The following is a 16622-nucleotide window of genomic DNA, read 5'->3' on the forward strand; positions in this document are numbered from 1 at the left end:
TTTAACTTTTATTTCAGTTTATTTCATCTCAACTCAGTCTCCAAACCTAACTTCTTGTATGTGTGTATTGACTGTGTTTTAACTACAAATTGGTGGATATGTTTCAGGTATCATTGGTGCAATTTTTCTCTTTAATTTATATAGGAGTTTATTTGTGGTCACATCCTAGGTAGTAGTAATATAGATTCCTCGTAGATACATTGTAACAGAGTACTTGAACAATTCCCTCTCAATGGTTACGGGATTTTTTTTTTTTTAGATTGAAATGAGTTTAAATTTTAAAGGTGAAATATATAAAGTAGATTGAAATGAAATTTAATTTTTTTATAAAAAATTAAAAAAGTAACGGAACCCATCGTTTTTATAAAAATTTGATTTGAGATTAATTAAATTTAATTCAAACAACCAAACACAACACAAGCATTCCACGCCTGATACATGGGGGAAGAAAAAGAGAAGGAAAAATAAGAAACGAGAGAAGCTCGCGAGCGCACAGCAATAACAAAAGGCAACTCTGTATTTTAGCTTGCATGGAAAATAATTTGAGGGAAATAAAATTGATTCCTAATCAGCGTTCGCAGATATACATACAATGGGTAAAAATTATAACAAATGAAAAATTGTAACCCGATATACTCAAAACTATATGAACTTCCGAACCACAACACTACTTTCAAAAAGGCTCATTTTGTCGGTCTCGTCCATGTTGTCTCTACGGTGTCGGAATTGCCGTAATAAACCTGCTTCGATGTTTCATCCCAATAAGCCTGAAAATGGGGGAAAAAGTGGAAGATTGAAAAATAAAATTAGTGTCGGGAACAAATGAGACTCCCTGTAAATCAAGATCACTCTAACGAGAAAATCTAGCAAGTGGCCAGAAGTCTCCGGAAAACCAAACTAGTATATGATCTCCGTATGTCCAACATTATCGACCAAGTAGATTTCCCTGTTGGACATTCAATGCTTTGGTGATCGAGACTCTTAATTTCCCCCCTACTTGGACCACTGATCGAGACTTCGTTTTCCCTCTCCCATACCAGGAAAAAAAAAGAGTCAAAAGCTTGCCAACTTCATGCTGGTAAATGGAGGGTCTGAAGATACTTGTTTAACACATCACCTCATTGTGTGTAATAACCATAGATTTTTTTTTATTGCCACTGGGTGTCCGGAAACAATGTCCCAACTAATCCCAAGGGTGTACAGGCCCGCACAGAATTTCCCGCAAGTGCACCTCAAGTAATGCAAGGGGAAATCCTCCAGTCCAATAGCCCCTAGTGATTGTTTGCACCAAAGGAGATTTAAACCTTAGACTTGAAGAGAGCACCAAGCCCAGGGCCTTTACCACTTGAGTCAACCTCTAGGGGTTATAATAACCATAGAAATAGAGCAGATCGTAAACTAATTTCACTTCTCTCAGAAACAAGAAAATCCCAATCCACATTAAGCATGTCACCACAATTATCAAACACACCTGCCATCCCGATGGAAGATCTCTCGAGAGTTCTATTAAATCAGGCTGCTGGTTTCCATCAGTATTTGCCTCTGGCGGAGTCTTTGCAGCCTTATTGGCTAACTGAGCTCTCCTGCGCTTCACCCGCTCACGCCTAAATAAATAGGAATTACACAACACATGGAGTTGAAATAAGATAAAAATTGATTATAAGTTAGATGTGTATGCACGTGCCTGAGCATGCATAGAGAGAGTCCAAACTCCTAATAAAAGTTCAAAAAATGTCTAATTGCCACAAAAAAGCAAAACTAAATGAACAATTTTTTTTTTATTGGCACCGGGTGTCCGGGAACAGCGTCCCAATTAATCCCAGGGGTGAACAGACAATCTCGGCAAGGAGTTTCCCACAAATGCAACTCGGATAATTCAAGTGGAACAAAGACTAAACAAACATTCAGGAAATTCTTTTGAATTAACCAAGTAATAACATAATCCTTGGTGCTGCACATTGCCCTAAGAATTTCATTAAATGAAAAATCGTTAAGATGGTGTTAGGCCCATACCAATCCCCGCCCAGAGGCTGAAAATTAGCATTATCTTTGGCCTCTCCAGTGGCAATTTGCCGTGCATGCCATTCCTGCAATCATAAAACATGTAAGGAACCAGCAACGGCCAAAATTATAGTAATTTGTGAGCAGATGTGACCTCTATTTCCCTTTGTCGCTTCCTTCCTAAGATCTCATAAGGATCTTCAGGTTCTTTCTCATCTTCAAGCAACTCCTCTTTTGCTGCCTTCCACTGATAAAATAAATGTATTAATCTTAAAAGAACCACAAACAAAGACGACCCCTTTTTTTTTAGGTGGGGATGTAGTAGGATAAAAACATACTTTATCCACCAAACTGGAGACTTTTTTATTAGACCTTAAGGATGGGGCAGCTGCTATTGTCCGCTTTTTACTGCGCAGACCTGATCAAAAGAAAAAGGTAGTTTTTATTTTATAAGTACAAATTTATTAATATCAACGCTAAGTACATTGGATGTATAGAAGAGAAAACACCTAGCTAGGGAGCAGAAATAGATATAAGGAAATAATGAACATTAGGCTCCGTTTGGATAGTGAAAGTGTTTCATCTCATCTCATCTCATCTCATTATTACAACTTTCTCAAATTCTCACATAAAATATAATAAACAATTCAACTTTTTCAATTTCTAAAACAGTAATAATATTAAAAAATAGTATTCTAACAATATTTTATTCAATTTTCAACTTTCATCTCAACTCATCTCATTTCAACTCACTATCCAAACGGCACCTAAGCCCATCTAGGAAAATGATCCTAACAAAGCCCAAGAAGGAGAAATTAGAAACATATCCAATCTAGATCAAGCCCAAAGACGCGCCAACCCCGAAAAAAAAAAGTGTCAAGTATTTAATAGATTCACATTGAACCACACAAACACAGCTGTTTAGCATGTAATACTTAACCACAGTACGAGCACCAAGTAACCAAAAGCTTACTACCTAGATAGAGAGAGAACTGAAATTGAGAGTCTCATTCTTTCGTCATAAATAAAATAAGCTTTCCAACACAAAACCCAAAATATGGCATGACTTACTCCCAAAATGGGAGAGAAAAAGATAACTTGACAAGTACAAAGATTTCAAGAATGTTTGGAAAAGTTTTTCATCTCATCCCATCTCATATCATCTCATTTCCTTCCCAAACATCATTCAAACACGCACTTTCAAACTAATCATTACAATTTTTTCAAACTAATCATTACAATTTTCCCAAACCTCCAAATAAAAAATAAAAAACAATTAAATTTTTTCAAATCCCAAAACAAAAACAATATTTTTTTTAAAAGTAAAACAAAAATTATATTAAAAAATTATATTCTAACAATATTTTAATTTTATAATATTTTTTATTCAACTTTTTCTCTCTCATTTTCCAAAATCTAATAAATACTTAACTCAAACTATCTCACTACTATTCACAAACCATCTTACTATTATTCACAAAATTTTCATCTTATCTCATTCCCCAAGCATCCCCTTAATTCACCAAGATATATGTCCCATTCTAGATACAGCATGATGCCAGTACACCATTGACATATAGATACAGAATCCATCAATAGTACCAGCAGGAGCATCACTAAGACGAATAATTTAGTAACACAATCTAACAGATTCTTGACTCCTTGAAAACTTTTTCTATTTGACCGTTTTGAGAACCAAATATCCAAGAAAAGTAAAAACTACAACTATAATGGTAATCATCCAGTAACTCGTACATCGGCCCTAAGTATGCTTACAAACGTAACATGAATGCAAATCAGGAAGACCACTAAGTAACCCAGGTAATCAGTAACCATACCTTTAGATTGAACCTTGGTACCCAATGATGTGGCTGTAATGAAAGCAGTTGAAGTAGAATCAGTAGGTGGCACGGGAAAATTGTCTTTAACCGAAATGGTTGAAGGAGCTTGGATAGTAGCTGAGGTAGACGGAACCTCTATAGATGCCTTGTCAGTCTCACCACCACCACCAGAAATATTAGCGTTCACATTCAGTAGTGAATTATGACCTGCTCCCACAAAGGAGTTGACAGGGGCAACTTGTTCAGCAGAAAAGGTGTCATAGCTAACAGGAGCTGGCTCACTCTGAAACCCAGAGGACTCCACACCACTAACTACAGGTACTGCAGGGACTGTTCCATCCTGAACCTCATAGTAAACTATAGGCTGAACAGGGTTAACCAGGTCAGAAGCTATGTTGGTCAATGTACTAGGAACAGTGTTATAGTAAATTGGCGCATGGGGCACAGCAACTTGAGATCCTTCAGCAGGTCCATATAAATTACTGCTCAGGATTTCAGCTACTGTGTGTCCATGATATTCAAAACTAGAAACTGGATATGATAAATTGTATTGCTCGGTGTAAGTAAGAGGGTGCCCTGTCTCCATGTAGGGCAGAGGTGGAGGATATGAGGGTTCAGGCGGTTCAGGTGGCTCATCAGGTGGTGGGGGAGGAATATGCTCATTATCAGGTGGGGGTGGGGGAATCCATTCCTCATCCGGAGGAGGTGGCACAGTGAACCCATCCTCTGGCACCAAGGAGGGGTAATCTGCAGGTAGATTCAGCTGTGTTGGGTTCAATGCTGTGTTGCCTGAAGAGGTTGCATCTTCAACTTCCATGTCCACATCCATGTCAACATCCTCTGCAGCATTAAACCCATGCTTGTGATTCCACTCATCACCCAATTCAGCCTCATTGACTAGTTCACTAACTCCTGCATCGCTTCTTAAACCTCTAGTAGGTGATGAAGAAATGTCTTCAGCATTTACGTGAGGTGCTTTACCGTGCAAATCTTTCAGAACTATCATTGATGTATCAACAGAAGCAGAAAGAACCCCTTTAGTTTCAGTTCCATTTGCTTCAGACTCAAGCCGCATAGTTTCCTGCAATTCGCCCTTCCCATTGAAGGTAGAAACATGAGTTCCCTCAACTTCATCCATGTGTGCAGATTCAGCAATCTTAGAGATTTCATCATTAATTCCACTCTCAATCCGTTTAAGCTGCTTTTCAGTATATGTCCAAAATGGAAGCAATGATGAGCCGTAGTATGAAAGTGACTTCAAATCAGAAAGTCTAATCTCAACTTCCAAAATATACTCTAATACCCAGTCAAGACCTTGCATGTGATGGGACCTGAAACATAAAATGAAGTTATTACAATTTTTTTTTTTCAGTAAATAAGAATTTTATTGATAATAGGCGAAGCCAATTACACAAGACATATACAATAGCCACACCTAGGCATGACTATCTATGTATGTTCATGCCATTAAACAATCGACCAATGGAATAAAGTGTGGAAAAAGAAAAGTTTTAAGCTCATCCATTGTCCTTTCACAATCCTCAAAATTGAACCCTCAAAACTCCGACTGTTTCTCTCCATCCATATGCACCACCATAGGCAGGTCAGTATCATCTTTTCCACATAGCTGCAATCTGAGAGTTACCTCGGATGCCTTGCCAACTGGCCAAAAAGTTAACAAACCTTCTTGGTATTACCCAAATAAGTCCCACTCTCGCAAAGATATCGTTCCATAAACTCATGGCTACATCACAATGCAATAATAGGTGATCCACAGACTCACCACTTTTCTTACACATGTAACACTAATCCAATACAATGAGTCCGTGTTTCCTTAGATTATAAGGTGAAAATCTCCCTAACGAAGCTATCCATACAAAAAAAGAAGCTTTTAGGGGGCGTTAGTCTTCCATATGTTCTTCCATGAGAATGTTCTCGTAGGGAGGGTTATTAAAATATTTTTAAGTTGAAGAACTAGAAATTTCATAATCCTCTCTTTTTATTTTCTAAAAATAATTTCTGGCCATCAAATGATTAAAATCAAATCTCTGAGAAAATGGAGAAAAAGCGAAGCAGGATTTGCTTACCCTTTAAGTGGCTTCAACCTCTCTAACAAACACTCACACTGTTTCACAAGATGAGAAGAAAGATCAACTCCAGATTCATATCCTTTAGTAGCTTCAGTGTCAAGCACGTACTTCTCAGAACGAGCTCCTAATTCACTAGAGTTGACATCGGTGCTCAAATTTGAGTCTTTTCGAGCTTCATTTTTGTACGCTTCACTGCAATCATCCATCTGGTGTCCATGCCGTCCATGCCCATATGCGTCTAATCCATGAGCAACCATATTGGCATCCGTGATCCCTTCAATTAGGTGTGCAGCTGAAGAAACACCTAACATCGCATCTGAAATGATGTTGGAATCCCCTATAGCCATAGGAGCACATACTGTTTTTTCAGTAACAGTAGAGATTGTCAGCCCATTGGTCAATCCAGTTGCCTGAGCCAAAACATCAGGCACTTCCCATGAAGTCTCCCCAGTTTCAGTATTCCAGTAATAGTAACGGTTACTCTCCTCATGCATTACCATCTTCCAGCCCAAAATAACATCACCAACAACTTGTGCATCAGACGTTCCAGAAACGGAATTCTGTTCCGTCAACTCTGTTTCTTCTTGTAAATCTCCTAGTGTGGTAGGATTGCTTTCCCCCCTATCACAGCTCTCCAGATTATCGGTAATATCGGGTGGCATAGACTCCCGCTCACTGTCCTGTTGTTTGACCTTCTCGACAAAAAGGTCTTCACCAATATTGACATCCAGATATTTGCATTCTTCATCAAGAAAAAGCTTAACCTGAGAGACAAGAAGGATGCAATTAGCATTCCAAGCAAACAAAAATTAAAATGACAAAGTGTGGGATCTATTACGTGAACAGACACTACAAATTTGCTGTGTAGCTTGTCTTCTATTAACAGATGCACCTCGGTAATATAGATAACCTTTTCCCAAGTGTAAAGCACAAGAAACAGATTTTCAACATGAGAAGGGAACAAAATTTATCCATGATCAAGGGAACGAACAAGTAAAATTTAACCACATTTGGACATTTTCAGATAAATCAAGTTACATCATAATGAAACATCATATTTTCAGGAAAACCAAATTTGTAGGCATAACATGGGCTTTTCATAGAACAGGCATTTGAAAATCTAATGAAAAATAGTTATATCAAAATAATAACTAGTTATATCAAAATAATAGCAGTGATAATAATAATAATAATAATAATCATCATCATCTAGTGAACATAAAAATTTCCAAACAAACAATTACACTTCCAAAACAAATTCAAGCAATACATTGTAATACAGTCATAAATGATCCATTTCTCCACATCTCATCAAAATTAACACAATCCAACTGATGTGAATTGGTTTTTCACATATAGCAATGTGTTGAGAGAGAGAGAGAGAGAGGGAATTACAGATATATATTCAAAAATAAAATGAGAAAAGCCTATGAGCTCTTTACTTATCAAAAAAGAAAAAAAACCAAATAAGCCATCCTGATCAAGGAGAGCTCGCTAGTAAGCTAATCTCTGTCCCATTGGAAAACCTAAACAACAGATCCCAAGTTAACAAACACAGTATAAAGAGTTAATTAATTACCTCTTCATTAGGTGAGGAGGTTTCAGCAATGGCATGATTAAGTCCTTTATTTGATTCCTCATCGAACTCATCATCACTATATTGTCCAAGCAACAGTAGAGGATTCTGTAGTTGTTGACCTGAAGACAAAAAGCTAGCATGTCAGAGATACTTCCAATATCATTATTTTATACTTATTATAATCAATATATCCCAATGTTAAAAACAGACAGCTGAGGAATATTCTGATAAAACTGAAGTGATTGGAATCAATATCAGGGAAAACAAGAGATTCTGTAAAAAGGCAGATATTAAAATTCAATGTGAGCAGTTAAGACCTATTCACAGCCACCTGTTACACATTGAATAAAACTGTCAGTGGGGCATAAAGCAAATAAAGCCAGAGACATACGAACCGATGAGAAAAAAAATTGTCGAAACCTCCAAAATCCTTTGATGCTACCACCAAGGGCAAATCGATTGGGAGTCATTCATAATTTCACTTGGGGAGGGCCCAACCTGATCTGAGATGAATGCTCCCAACACCACAGCAACCCTACAGTCGGAATACAATTTCTTGGGGGCAAAAAACATAACAAGTCTTGCACATATAGTTCCATATTTCCACCAAAAAAATGTTGAGCACTCAATTCCTTTCTACATAGTCCTTTTGAAGAAAACCGACGGAACCCACCTGAAGAAGCTGGTGAATTGGGTAACCCATCATGATGGTTCGAATCTTTATCAACTCCAATTTCATCATACTCAGTGGAGCCACCCAAATCTCCTAAAAAAAGTAAAAGAAATATAGAAAAAAAATAAAAAATACGATTTATTTCAACTGAAGGCAAACCAGTGATGCTTCAGTATTACCGAAGCATACAAGTCATCATTAGTGAAACAGTCGATACTTAATAGAGTAACTCAACATCAAAACTAGCCACAATTTTGAATTTCCGATCAAGTTTATAACGATACAAACAACACCCCCATTTGCTTTTATGAGAGAGCGTAAGCAGAAGCTATTACAATACGACTACGTATTGATCTAGTTCTCTTAGTCTTGTCAATAATTTCGGTGCAGCCTCAAAAATAAAATAGCACATCTGTTCAATTTGGTTACAGGTAAAATATCAATCTAAACTGAAACTTATAGTTTCCTTTAGGCCATGGAATTTTCCCAAAATAATTGCTAACAAAGGGAACCTTATATATGGTGAAAAACCTAGACATAGCGAACAGAAGGCGCATTTTCTTTTACAAGTAAAAAGTGTGATTTTTCATTCAGCCACATAAAAAGACTATCTGTCATCTATCACGATTGGAAACCCTAAGATAAGGAAGGAACCACAAAAGAGCTTTACAAGAAATAAGTGCAAATGTGAACAGATACAAAACCCTAATAAGACAAAGGAGAGGGGGGGGGTAGGGGAGGGAATACCAGAGGGTTCCGCGCAGAGATCGAGCTTGACACGGCGACCAGCGTTGCTCAGAGCTGCGAGACGACGCTCTTTTCTCTTCCCCATCGATTTTACCAATTGATTTGGTTTGAGTATGCGAAATTGCGATTGGTTTTCGTTGTGTTGTGTTAGGGACTCGGAGACGCTGATAGATGTGATCTGGATTCTGAACTGAGAACGAGTAGTAGTAGTAGCAGTAGTACGCGGCGCGATTCGGGGTGTTTGAGCTTAGACGCTTGCCAATGGCGTGTCCACCATCCGGCCCAATACACTTTGCACTCTCAATTCACTTTACACATCTCCGGACTTTGGATGGCCAGCCCCAGCCCGTTTACCATTTTTTTTCGGAAAACAAATTTACATATATATATTTAATAATTATATAAAGGAAAAAATTAATTTAATAATTATAATGGGTTTCATGATGTTTACTTACCAATCTGTTTTAATGTGCTATCAAGAAAAAAATCTTTTTAATATGATTAATTATTTGATAAAAATAAAAGTTACCAACTTTGATAGGTAGGGATCCAAATCAGTATTAGAGCATTGGTATTGGCTTCATAAAAAGCCTAGCTAGCCAAATTCAAAATTTGATGAATTTCATTAAAATAGGGCTGCATTGGATTAGTCAAAGATATAAGTGTGAAACTTTGAGTTACATTAAATGGATAGGTTTCTTCAAATTTGAAGGGCTACTATTCACTCATTAAATCTATTTTTTATTCACTTTTAATCTCCAAAAGTCTTTTTTATTCACGTTTAATCTCCAACCGTCTTCTAATAATAATGTAAGAATCAAATTAAATTATTAAGTAACATATAATTAATGTAATTATAAAATATGAAAAAAAATGAAAATATTTTTATTACAAAAATAATATTATATTATTATTTTGATGAATTCAATAGCTAATTCAATGTGGAGTTATGGCTAATAAAGTTTTAGATTTATAGAAATCATATATTTTTCATCAAATTTTAAAAATAACTTTGCTGAAGCCGATGTCAATGCCCTTAGGCCCAATCAAGCGCAACCATGGAGTCCTACGCTAAAGGAAAGTGATCCCATTTTCTAAAGAAAAATATTACTTTGCCTATTTAATTTGTCCTCTCATTTTTACACTTCATATATTTTATTTTATTTTTTTATTTAATAGTTAAGGAAATGACTATTAGTGTATTGATATTTTTTTATATTTTTTTAAAATGATAACAAAATGAATAAAAAAATAAAAATGAAATTTTGACCTAAAATGAGTGGGCTACTCTGAGGCTCTAAGTTTGAGTGGCAGAGTAGCACCACTCTTTCCTAAAAGCCCAAACATGCAAGGTATTCTCTTGTATAACAGATACTCCATCTCCCCCAAAAAAATCATAAAACTTTTAATTTTAGATATTTATGACATGCCTCAAAATTTTCTTTCGCATATGAAGGTTATAAAAACATAATTTGTATACAATTTTAAATTTTATAAATTAAATGAGGCAAAATAATGATATCTGATTTGAAATAACTAAGAGCATTCTCACTCAGTTATGAAAACTCATCAGTCTGTATTTTGTTTGGCGCCATCTTCTTCCTCTAGTAAACCTGAAATTGTTGTTCATCGATGTCATCATTGAGTTTTCTCTCGCGGCAACAATGGCTGCCTTGTCTTCATCTGATAACACCAGCACTAAAAGTAACAAAATCCTCTCGTTTGTCCTATCTTTAAACACCCCAAAATCGCAGAGACTGCTTCATATAATTTATTTTCTCAATTTGTTAATTTTCTCTCTCTTAATTTCAGGGTCTGATTAACTCTTCAGAAAAAGGGTCTTAAGGTTTAACTTTTGTGTTATTCTCTTGAATCAATTGAGGTTTTGTTTATGAGCTTTAGGTTAAAATGGTAGCAAACAATGTTGTTTGAAATGGAAACAAATTGCTTCAGTTTAGAGTTTCGTGAGAGATGAGGGAGGGTTTGAGATTGGGGAGATATTGTAAATATTAAATATATGAAAAATTTTATTGGTAGTTAGAAGAAATATTTGAAATGAATAAACAAATATTTAAATGATTTAGAGAAAAAATTAGATAAACTGATATATAGTATATTGTAAAAGTCAACATATAAAATAAAAAAAAAAATGTGTTTTGATAATATATTTTAAAGGATATGATAAAAAAAACCATTGTGAGTGCTCTAATCTAACTTAAATAATAACTCATGTTTATTTAGATGGAGAAAGTAATCCCCTATAACTTGTAGATTTTTTTAAAAAAAATTAATAGATTTTACTTTTATTTTTTAATAATCAAATCCTCCCTTAGAGCATTGGCAATGATTTAGTTATTGCCAAGTTGAGATTTTGGCTAATGCCAAAATCATTGAAGATATTAATTTACATTAGACTATGCATCCCAAAGTCAAAATAATAATATGATATTATGTATTTTAATAATTTTTTTTATATTTTACAAATACACTTCATATATTAATTAATAATTTAATTTTTACTCCAAATTATTTTTTCCCAACTATTTTAAATATTTTCAAAGGTTTGCCTCGACTTTGTCCTATTTTTATATCAACCTAATTATCCAACATAATAAAACCTTGTTTACAAAAAAATATTTTTTCTAAAAAATCTAGACATAATATAACATTGTTTACTAATGAAAATTTTAAAAAGAATTTAATAAAGCCTTGTTTATTATTTGTGAATAAAATATAGATTTAATAAGTAAATAATAAATCTCAAACTTTAAAAATTCCTTTAGAGTTATTGTAGATTAAAGTCTAGACTTAAGATTTTTAGCTAGTCTAATGCAAGTTATTTATACAAAATTTAGGTATATTTTAGATTTCACTAACTATATTTGGAGAATAACTTTTTCTCAAAATGGTAACTATAGAAAATAATAAAGCAACTAAAAGAAAATGAAGAAGTAACTATTTTATTTTAAGAGAAATAATAATTACAGTCGTAGAGTGTATAACTCGTAATTGTTTTGAAAAAAATAAGTAAATATGATAAGTACGTAAAAAAAAATTAATTTTTTTTATAATATGCTCAATTATTTTTTAAAACGATCGCGACATTTTCACACTTTATTATTGTATATAATATTATTCTTATTTTAATATTCCTAATCCGTAGATCGCTCCCTTCCCTCTCAACATGTTCGTATCTTTTTTTTCTTGTTTTTCTTTTAGGATGAGCATCTTTCACGTTCGGGTCCAAAATTACTGCCATTATTTGTATCATAAAACAATTTACGTCTTGTAACGCTGCCTGTGAACAGCCTCGAATTCCCACCTCTCTCTCTCTCTCTCTCTCTCTCTCTCACATCACCTTCCTTAAGATTTGATACAAATACCGCGAGGCGCACGAAAGCGTGTACAATTCAAAAGCGTCGTTGCAGAGCTTTCCCTTCACTCCTCGGGAACAAGGTGAGCGCTTTCCCTTTGTGCTCTGCCGTTAGCTTGCAGAGTAACGATGGGAAAAAGAAAGAATATTCGGTCTTTATTTGTTTCTTTTGCTTTAATGGGCTTCTGAACTGAAAAACCGATCGTCGAGTTTATTTACTAATTATCGCTCACTGAATTCAGAAAATCTCGGAGCTTTTATCACTGTACGGTAGAAAACTCACGCAACTAATTCTATCGTACAGTTTTGTTTTTAACTTATATTTTGTTTCGGTTACTTGTTGCTTGTGGAATTGGATGATCGGATCTTGCTATAGACGTCTTTTGTGGTATTTGGATCACAGATTAGATTCTCAATCTGTGATCGTCTCATTGTTAATCTTTTCGGTTACTCTGGAATTTCAGTGAAGTTCGTGTCGTAGGGGCGAATTCTTGAAGTTTGTTAATAGTAGATTCTCAATCTGTGATCCTCTCATTGTTAATCTTTTCGGTTACTCTGGAATTTCAGTGAAGTTCGTGTCGTAGGGGCGAATTCTTGAAGTTTGTTAATAGTAGATTCTCAATCTGTGATCGTCTCATTGTTAATTTTGTTAGTTACTCTGGAATTTCAGTGGAGTTAGTGTCGTAATTACGCCTAATTTAGTCGTATGATGTCATAATTCTAAGCTCGGGTCTAGTGAATAAAGAAAAATGTGGGGGAAGGCGGGGGGGAGGTTGCTTTGTTTTTATTAAATTCAGTTTTTTATTTGATGAATGTTTCGCATATGTGCATGCAATCGTGTTTTTCTTGGTCCTGGTGATTCAATTCTGGTTTTTATTGCAATAATTCCAAAAAATGGTTTTGAGCAAGATGCTTGAGGCCATCTTGGGAATGACTTGGTTGAATTTGGTTAGTATCTCCCTTCATTACCTAGTAAACTGTATTTTTTCCTTTCAACCTCAATGTTCAGGAGATTTCTATTGTTTTTTCCCATGAATTTCCATGAAAATGTTAGGATGTATCAGCTGAAAAGATTGAAACGCAAGTTATTCCTCACAAGTCACCAATTACCACTCTCAGTCATTCAAATCTTAAGTTGGATTATGCATTATCAACCTGTACACTCCATAGACATTGTTATCTACCATAATTTGTAACTTTGAATTATATTCTGATCCTGGAGTCTGTTTTTTGTTTGGCTATTCTTTTGTACACTTGCTGTCTAACTTGGTTATGCCTCCTATATTTGGGCTTAAAAAAGGAAAACAGATCTCTGAATTTCACCCTCAGGAATATGCTATATAAATAAGCTATTGAGTCTAGATAATTAATGCTATTGCGGTAGAGAAAAATATATATTCCTCCACATTCTAGAAAAGGAAAGAAGACAAAAGGGAACAGAAAAAACAACTTCAAATATTTCAACAGACATCATGCACTATGTGATATGTCCATGTCCTGACCGAAACATGTTGCAGTTTGTCCTGACATTCTACAGCTATCAAAAGCTATGTCTCATGTATGGTTGAGGATTTCTTGCTGCATCAGGTCGCATTGAACAATTTTCTTTCATTCCTGGAACCAGATCTTGGCGGCTCCAGTTTTTCTACAGATTTTGGCAATTTTAATTTGGACAGCAGAAGCTGGAAATGATTAAAAGGTCCATTCTGCTCTTTGCCTGCATATGGATCATTTTCTTGCATAGAGTGACCTAAATAACATTTCTTTTTCTTTCCTCTGTTCAGACAGGTATGGAGTGTTTTGATTTGCTGAAAATATCATGTTGCAGTGCATAGGGGCATTTAAGCATTTAGGTGCTTCCCTACTGCGGTGTTGTGACCTTGATTTATACAAGCAATCAAGAGGACTTGAAGATCCTGAACTTCTTGCAAGGGAGACAGTTTGTATGCTATTAATCTGTTTTTTGTTTGTCATGCCATTATTTATCTGTATCATGTATTGCAGCAATGAGTTTTAACAATGATAGATGAATACATACCTATGAATTAATGCCATATCGTTTAGAATGGCTTTTGTATGATTGTATCTTGCTTTAACTTTGTGCTTTCCAGTGTGTAGAACTAAATAAAAGCAGATATAGAATCGATTGTAGCTCTAATGTATTTTATCATGCAGTTCCTCTCTATTCAACAGAACAATAAAACAATTTACTGAAGATTATTGATATTTTCCTTACTTGGATGCAGTCAGTGTAAGTGAAATAGAGGCACTTTATGAGCTCTTTAAGAAGATCAGTAGTGCCGTTATTGATGATGGGCTGATTACCAAGGTTTGTATGTGTTTTGTAGTTTTGTACAGGCTACTGGACAACTTATGCTCTAAGCATATATTTTTTACATGATTCGAGTGGATGTCGTTGTGGTATTGTGCTTTACATGAAACTGATGATCCCCTTTTCCATAATCATTTTATAGCTTCTCTGAAGTTGTGTATTGTATACCCTTGACAGGAAGAGTTTCAATTGGCGTTATTCAAGACAAACAAGAAGGAGAGCCTGTTTGCTGATCGGGTAACCTGTTTTTATTTTATATTTTCTGCTTAACAAACCATTTTACCACTGCACCTATTAAATAAGAGTGTATCTCATAAGTTTCTCACTGTCTAAGCATTACTCATTATTGCAGGTGTTTGACTTGTTTGATACAAAGCACAATGGAATACTGGGTTTTGAAGAGTTTGCTCGTGCTCTCTCTGTTTTCCATCCAAACGCCCCTATTGAGGATAAGATTGATTGTACGTGGTTTGGGCTTGGCTAGAGTTTTCCTTCTTGTGTTCCCATCTTTTAGGCAAAGATTTTGATCATATGAACATATTTGTGACATGAATGCATTGGCTTAGAAGAGTAAATTTCATCATCATTTCTCAGTTATACAACTGCCTAGTAATTTATTTACGTTAACTATAATGTCTTCTTCCAGTTTCGTTCCAACTATATGATCTAAAGCAGCAAGGTTTCATCGAACGACAGGAGGTAAATATTGTTCTGACAGGGGTAATCTCTGTAATTGCTAGATTTGGTTTTTCAAATGTTCTGCCTTCTGTCCAGGTAAAGCAAATGGTAGTCGCTACGCTTGCTGAATCTGGGATGAATCTTTCAGATGATGTTATAGAAAGTATTATTGACAAGGTGCTCACTCAACCTCATGGTTAGCTTAATGCTTAATTATATTGTTCATTATCATTGTCACTTCTTGCTGAAGGAAGTCCAGGTGTTTCATTGTTATTCATTGCAAGAATGTGTACGCATAGTTACTTTTTGAACTAATAAAAAATAAATAGTATTATGATATGAACTCTAGGGTCTAAAGCCTTCTTTTTCAGACCTTTGAGGAAGCTGATACAAAACATGATGGGAAGATTGACAAGGAAGAGTGGAGAAGCCTTGTTTTGCAACATCCATCCCTCCTGAAGAATATGACTCTTCAATACCTGAAGTAAGTTCTGAACTTCGGTGTCTATCTTTCATTTCTCTCACTGTTATAAAATGATTACCTGTGAAATTTGTGCATTACTCCTGGTCTTTGTCCTCCCACTCAACAAATAAAAAGTCCTAGGTCAGGTATTTCCCAATCTTCCCTCACGGAAGGAAACTCATAATCACTCTTTATTGATGATTCTGCTGCAAGCATAAACATTAACCCGTCGTGGATGGATGTGATCCTAGTTGTGTGTCTGCAAATCTATGCTATTGCTTCGGTATCTGATGATACCTTGCTAACAGAGAACATGTGAACAAATTGTCTGAAGCTGTTTTTTTTTTTTTTTTTAAACATCGTGAAGTTAACTAGTTACTCATGCATCTGCGTAGGATAAGTTTTTAATAGAGATCTGCTTCATTTGTTTGAGCAGGGACATAACCACAACATTCCCAAGCTTTGTGTTCCATTCACAAGTCGATGATACCTAAACTTGAGAATTGCACTGAAATTCAGAAGGCTTTCTTAATCATGGTTAGTTTGTCTCTACAAACTTGTGCCCTCACACGTATGGAGGGCCTAGAGAGTGTTTACATCATTTAGATTTTAGTTGTTTATTGAGGATTTTATCCAATGACTGGATTTTCACCTCACAATAGATGTGGGGTTATACATTGCAAGTTGCAGAAATAATAAGTTCAAATTTAATAAAAGATCTCAATTATTAAGGTGCAGAACTTGCACCGTGTTGTGTAAGTGGGTTCTCCGAAGGGGAGTTGACACGACTTTAGGTAGTAATGATCAAATCCAATATTGGAAGGGCTAGCTACCCCTCTTCCCTC

At 35.4% G+C, this 16622-nt stretch overlaps 2 protein-coding genes across 5 annotated transcripts; one reads left to right on the plus strand and one right to left on the minus strand.

The window, feature by feature from the left end:
* Positions 1–499: 499 nt before the first annotated feature.
* On the minus strand, positions 500–9231 carry LOC121237177 (formin-binding protein 4). 2 transcript variants are annotated; one of them, XM_041133793.1, is made up of 10 exons: positions 8932–9231; positions 8185–8277; positions 7512–7630; positions 5930–6696; positions 3840–5173; positions 2340–2419; positions 2156–2248; positions 2014–2087; positions 1472–1604; positions 500–767 (listed from the first exon to the last, which is right to left on the minus strand). In XM_041133793.1, exons 1-10 carry the CDS (start codon positions 9014–9016, stop codon positions 684–686), a joined length of 2862 nt encoding a protein of 953 aa, XP_040989727.1. In that variant the 5' UTR covers positions 9017–9231; the 3' UTR covers positions 500–683. The 2 variants fall into 2 exon arrangements, with proteins under 2 accessions (XP_040989727.1, XP_040989728.1); XM_041133794.1 differs by having other exon boundaries at positions 7907–8277; positions 8932–8987.
* A 3079-nt stretch (positions 9232–12310) lies between these two features.
* LOC121237811 (calcineurin B-like protein 3) lies at positions 12311–16508 on the plus strand. 3 transcript variants are annotated; one of them, XR_005934991.1, is made up of 10 exons: positions 12311–12387; positions 13922–14003; positions 14093–14247; positions 14551–14633; positions 14814–14873; positions 14989–15097; positions 15283–15335; positions 15411–15510; positions 15686–15798; positions 16214–16249. XR_005934991.1 is itself a non-coding variant. In XM_041134695.1 (10 exons), exons 3-10 carry the CDS (start codon positions 14124–14126, stop codon positions 16269–16271), a joined length of 681 nt encoding a protein of 226 aa, XP_040990629.1. In that variant the 5' UTR covers positions 12312–12387; positions 13922–14003; positions 14093–14123; the 3' UTR covers positions 16272–16508. The 3 variants fall into 3 exon arrangements, 2 of the variants coding, with proteins under 2 accessions (XP_040990629.1, XP_040990630.1); XM_041134695.1 differs by having other exon boundaries at positions 12312–12387; positions 15411–15491; positions 16214–16508; XM_041134696.1 differs by lacking the exon at positions 12311–12387 and having other exon boundaries at positions 12597–14003; positions 15411–15491; positions 16214–16508.
* Positions 16509–16622: the final 114 nt, after the last annotated feature.

Source organism: Juglans microcarpa x Juglans regia, chromosome 6S (assembly GCF_004785595.1).
Source record: "Juglans microcarpa x Juglans regia isolate MS1-56 chromosome 6S, Jm3101_v1.0, whole genome shotgun sequence".
Classification (NCBI taxonomy): Eukaryota; Viridiplantae; Streptophyta; class Magnoliopsida; order Fagales; family Juglandaceae; genus Juglans; species Juglans microcarpa x Juglans regia.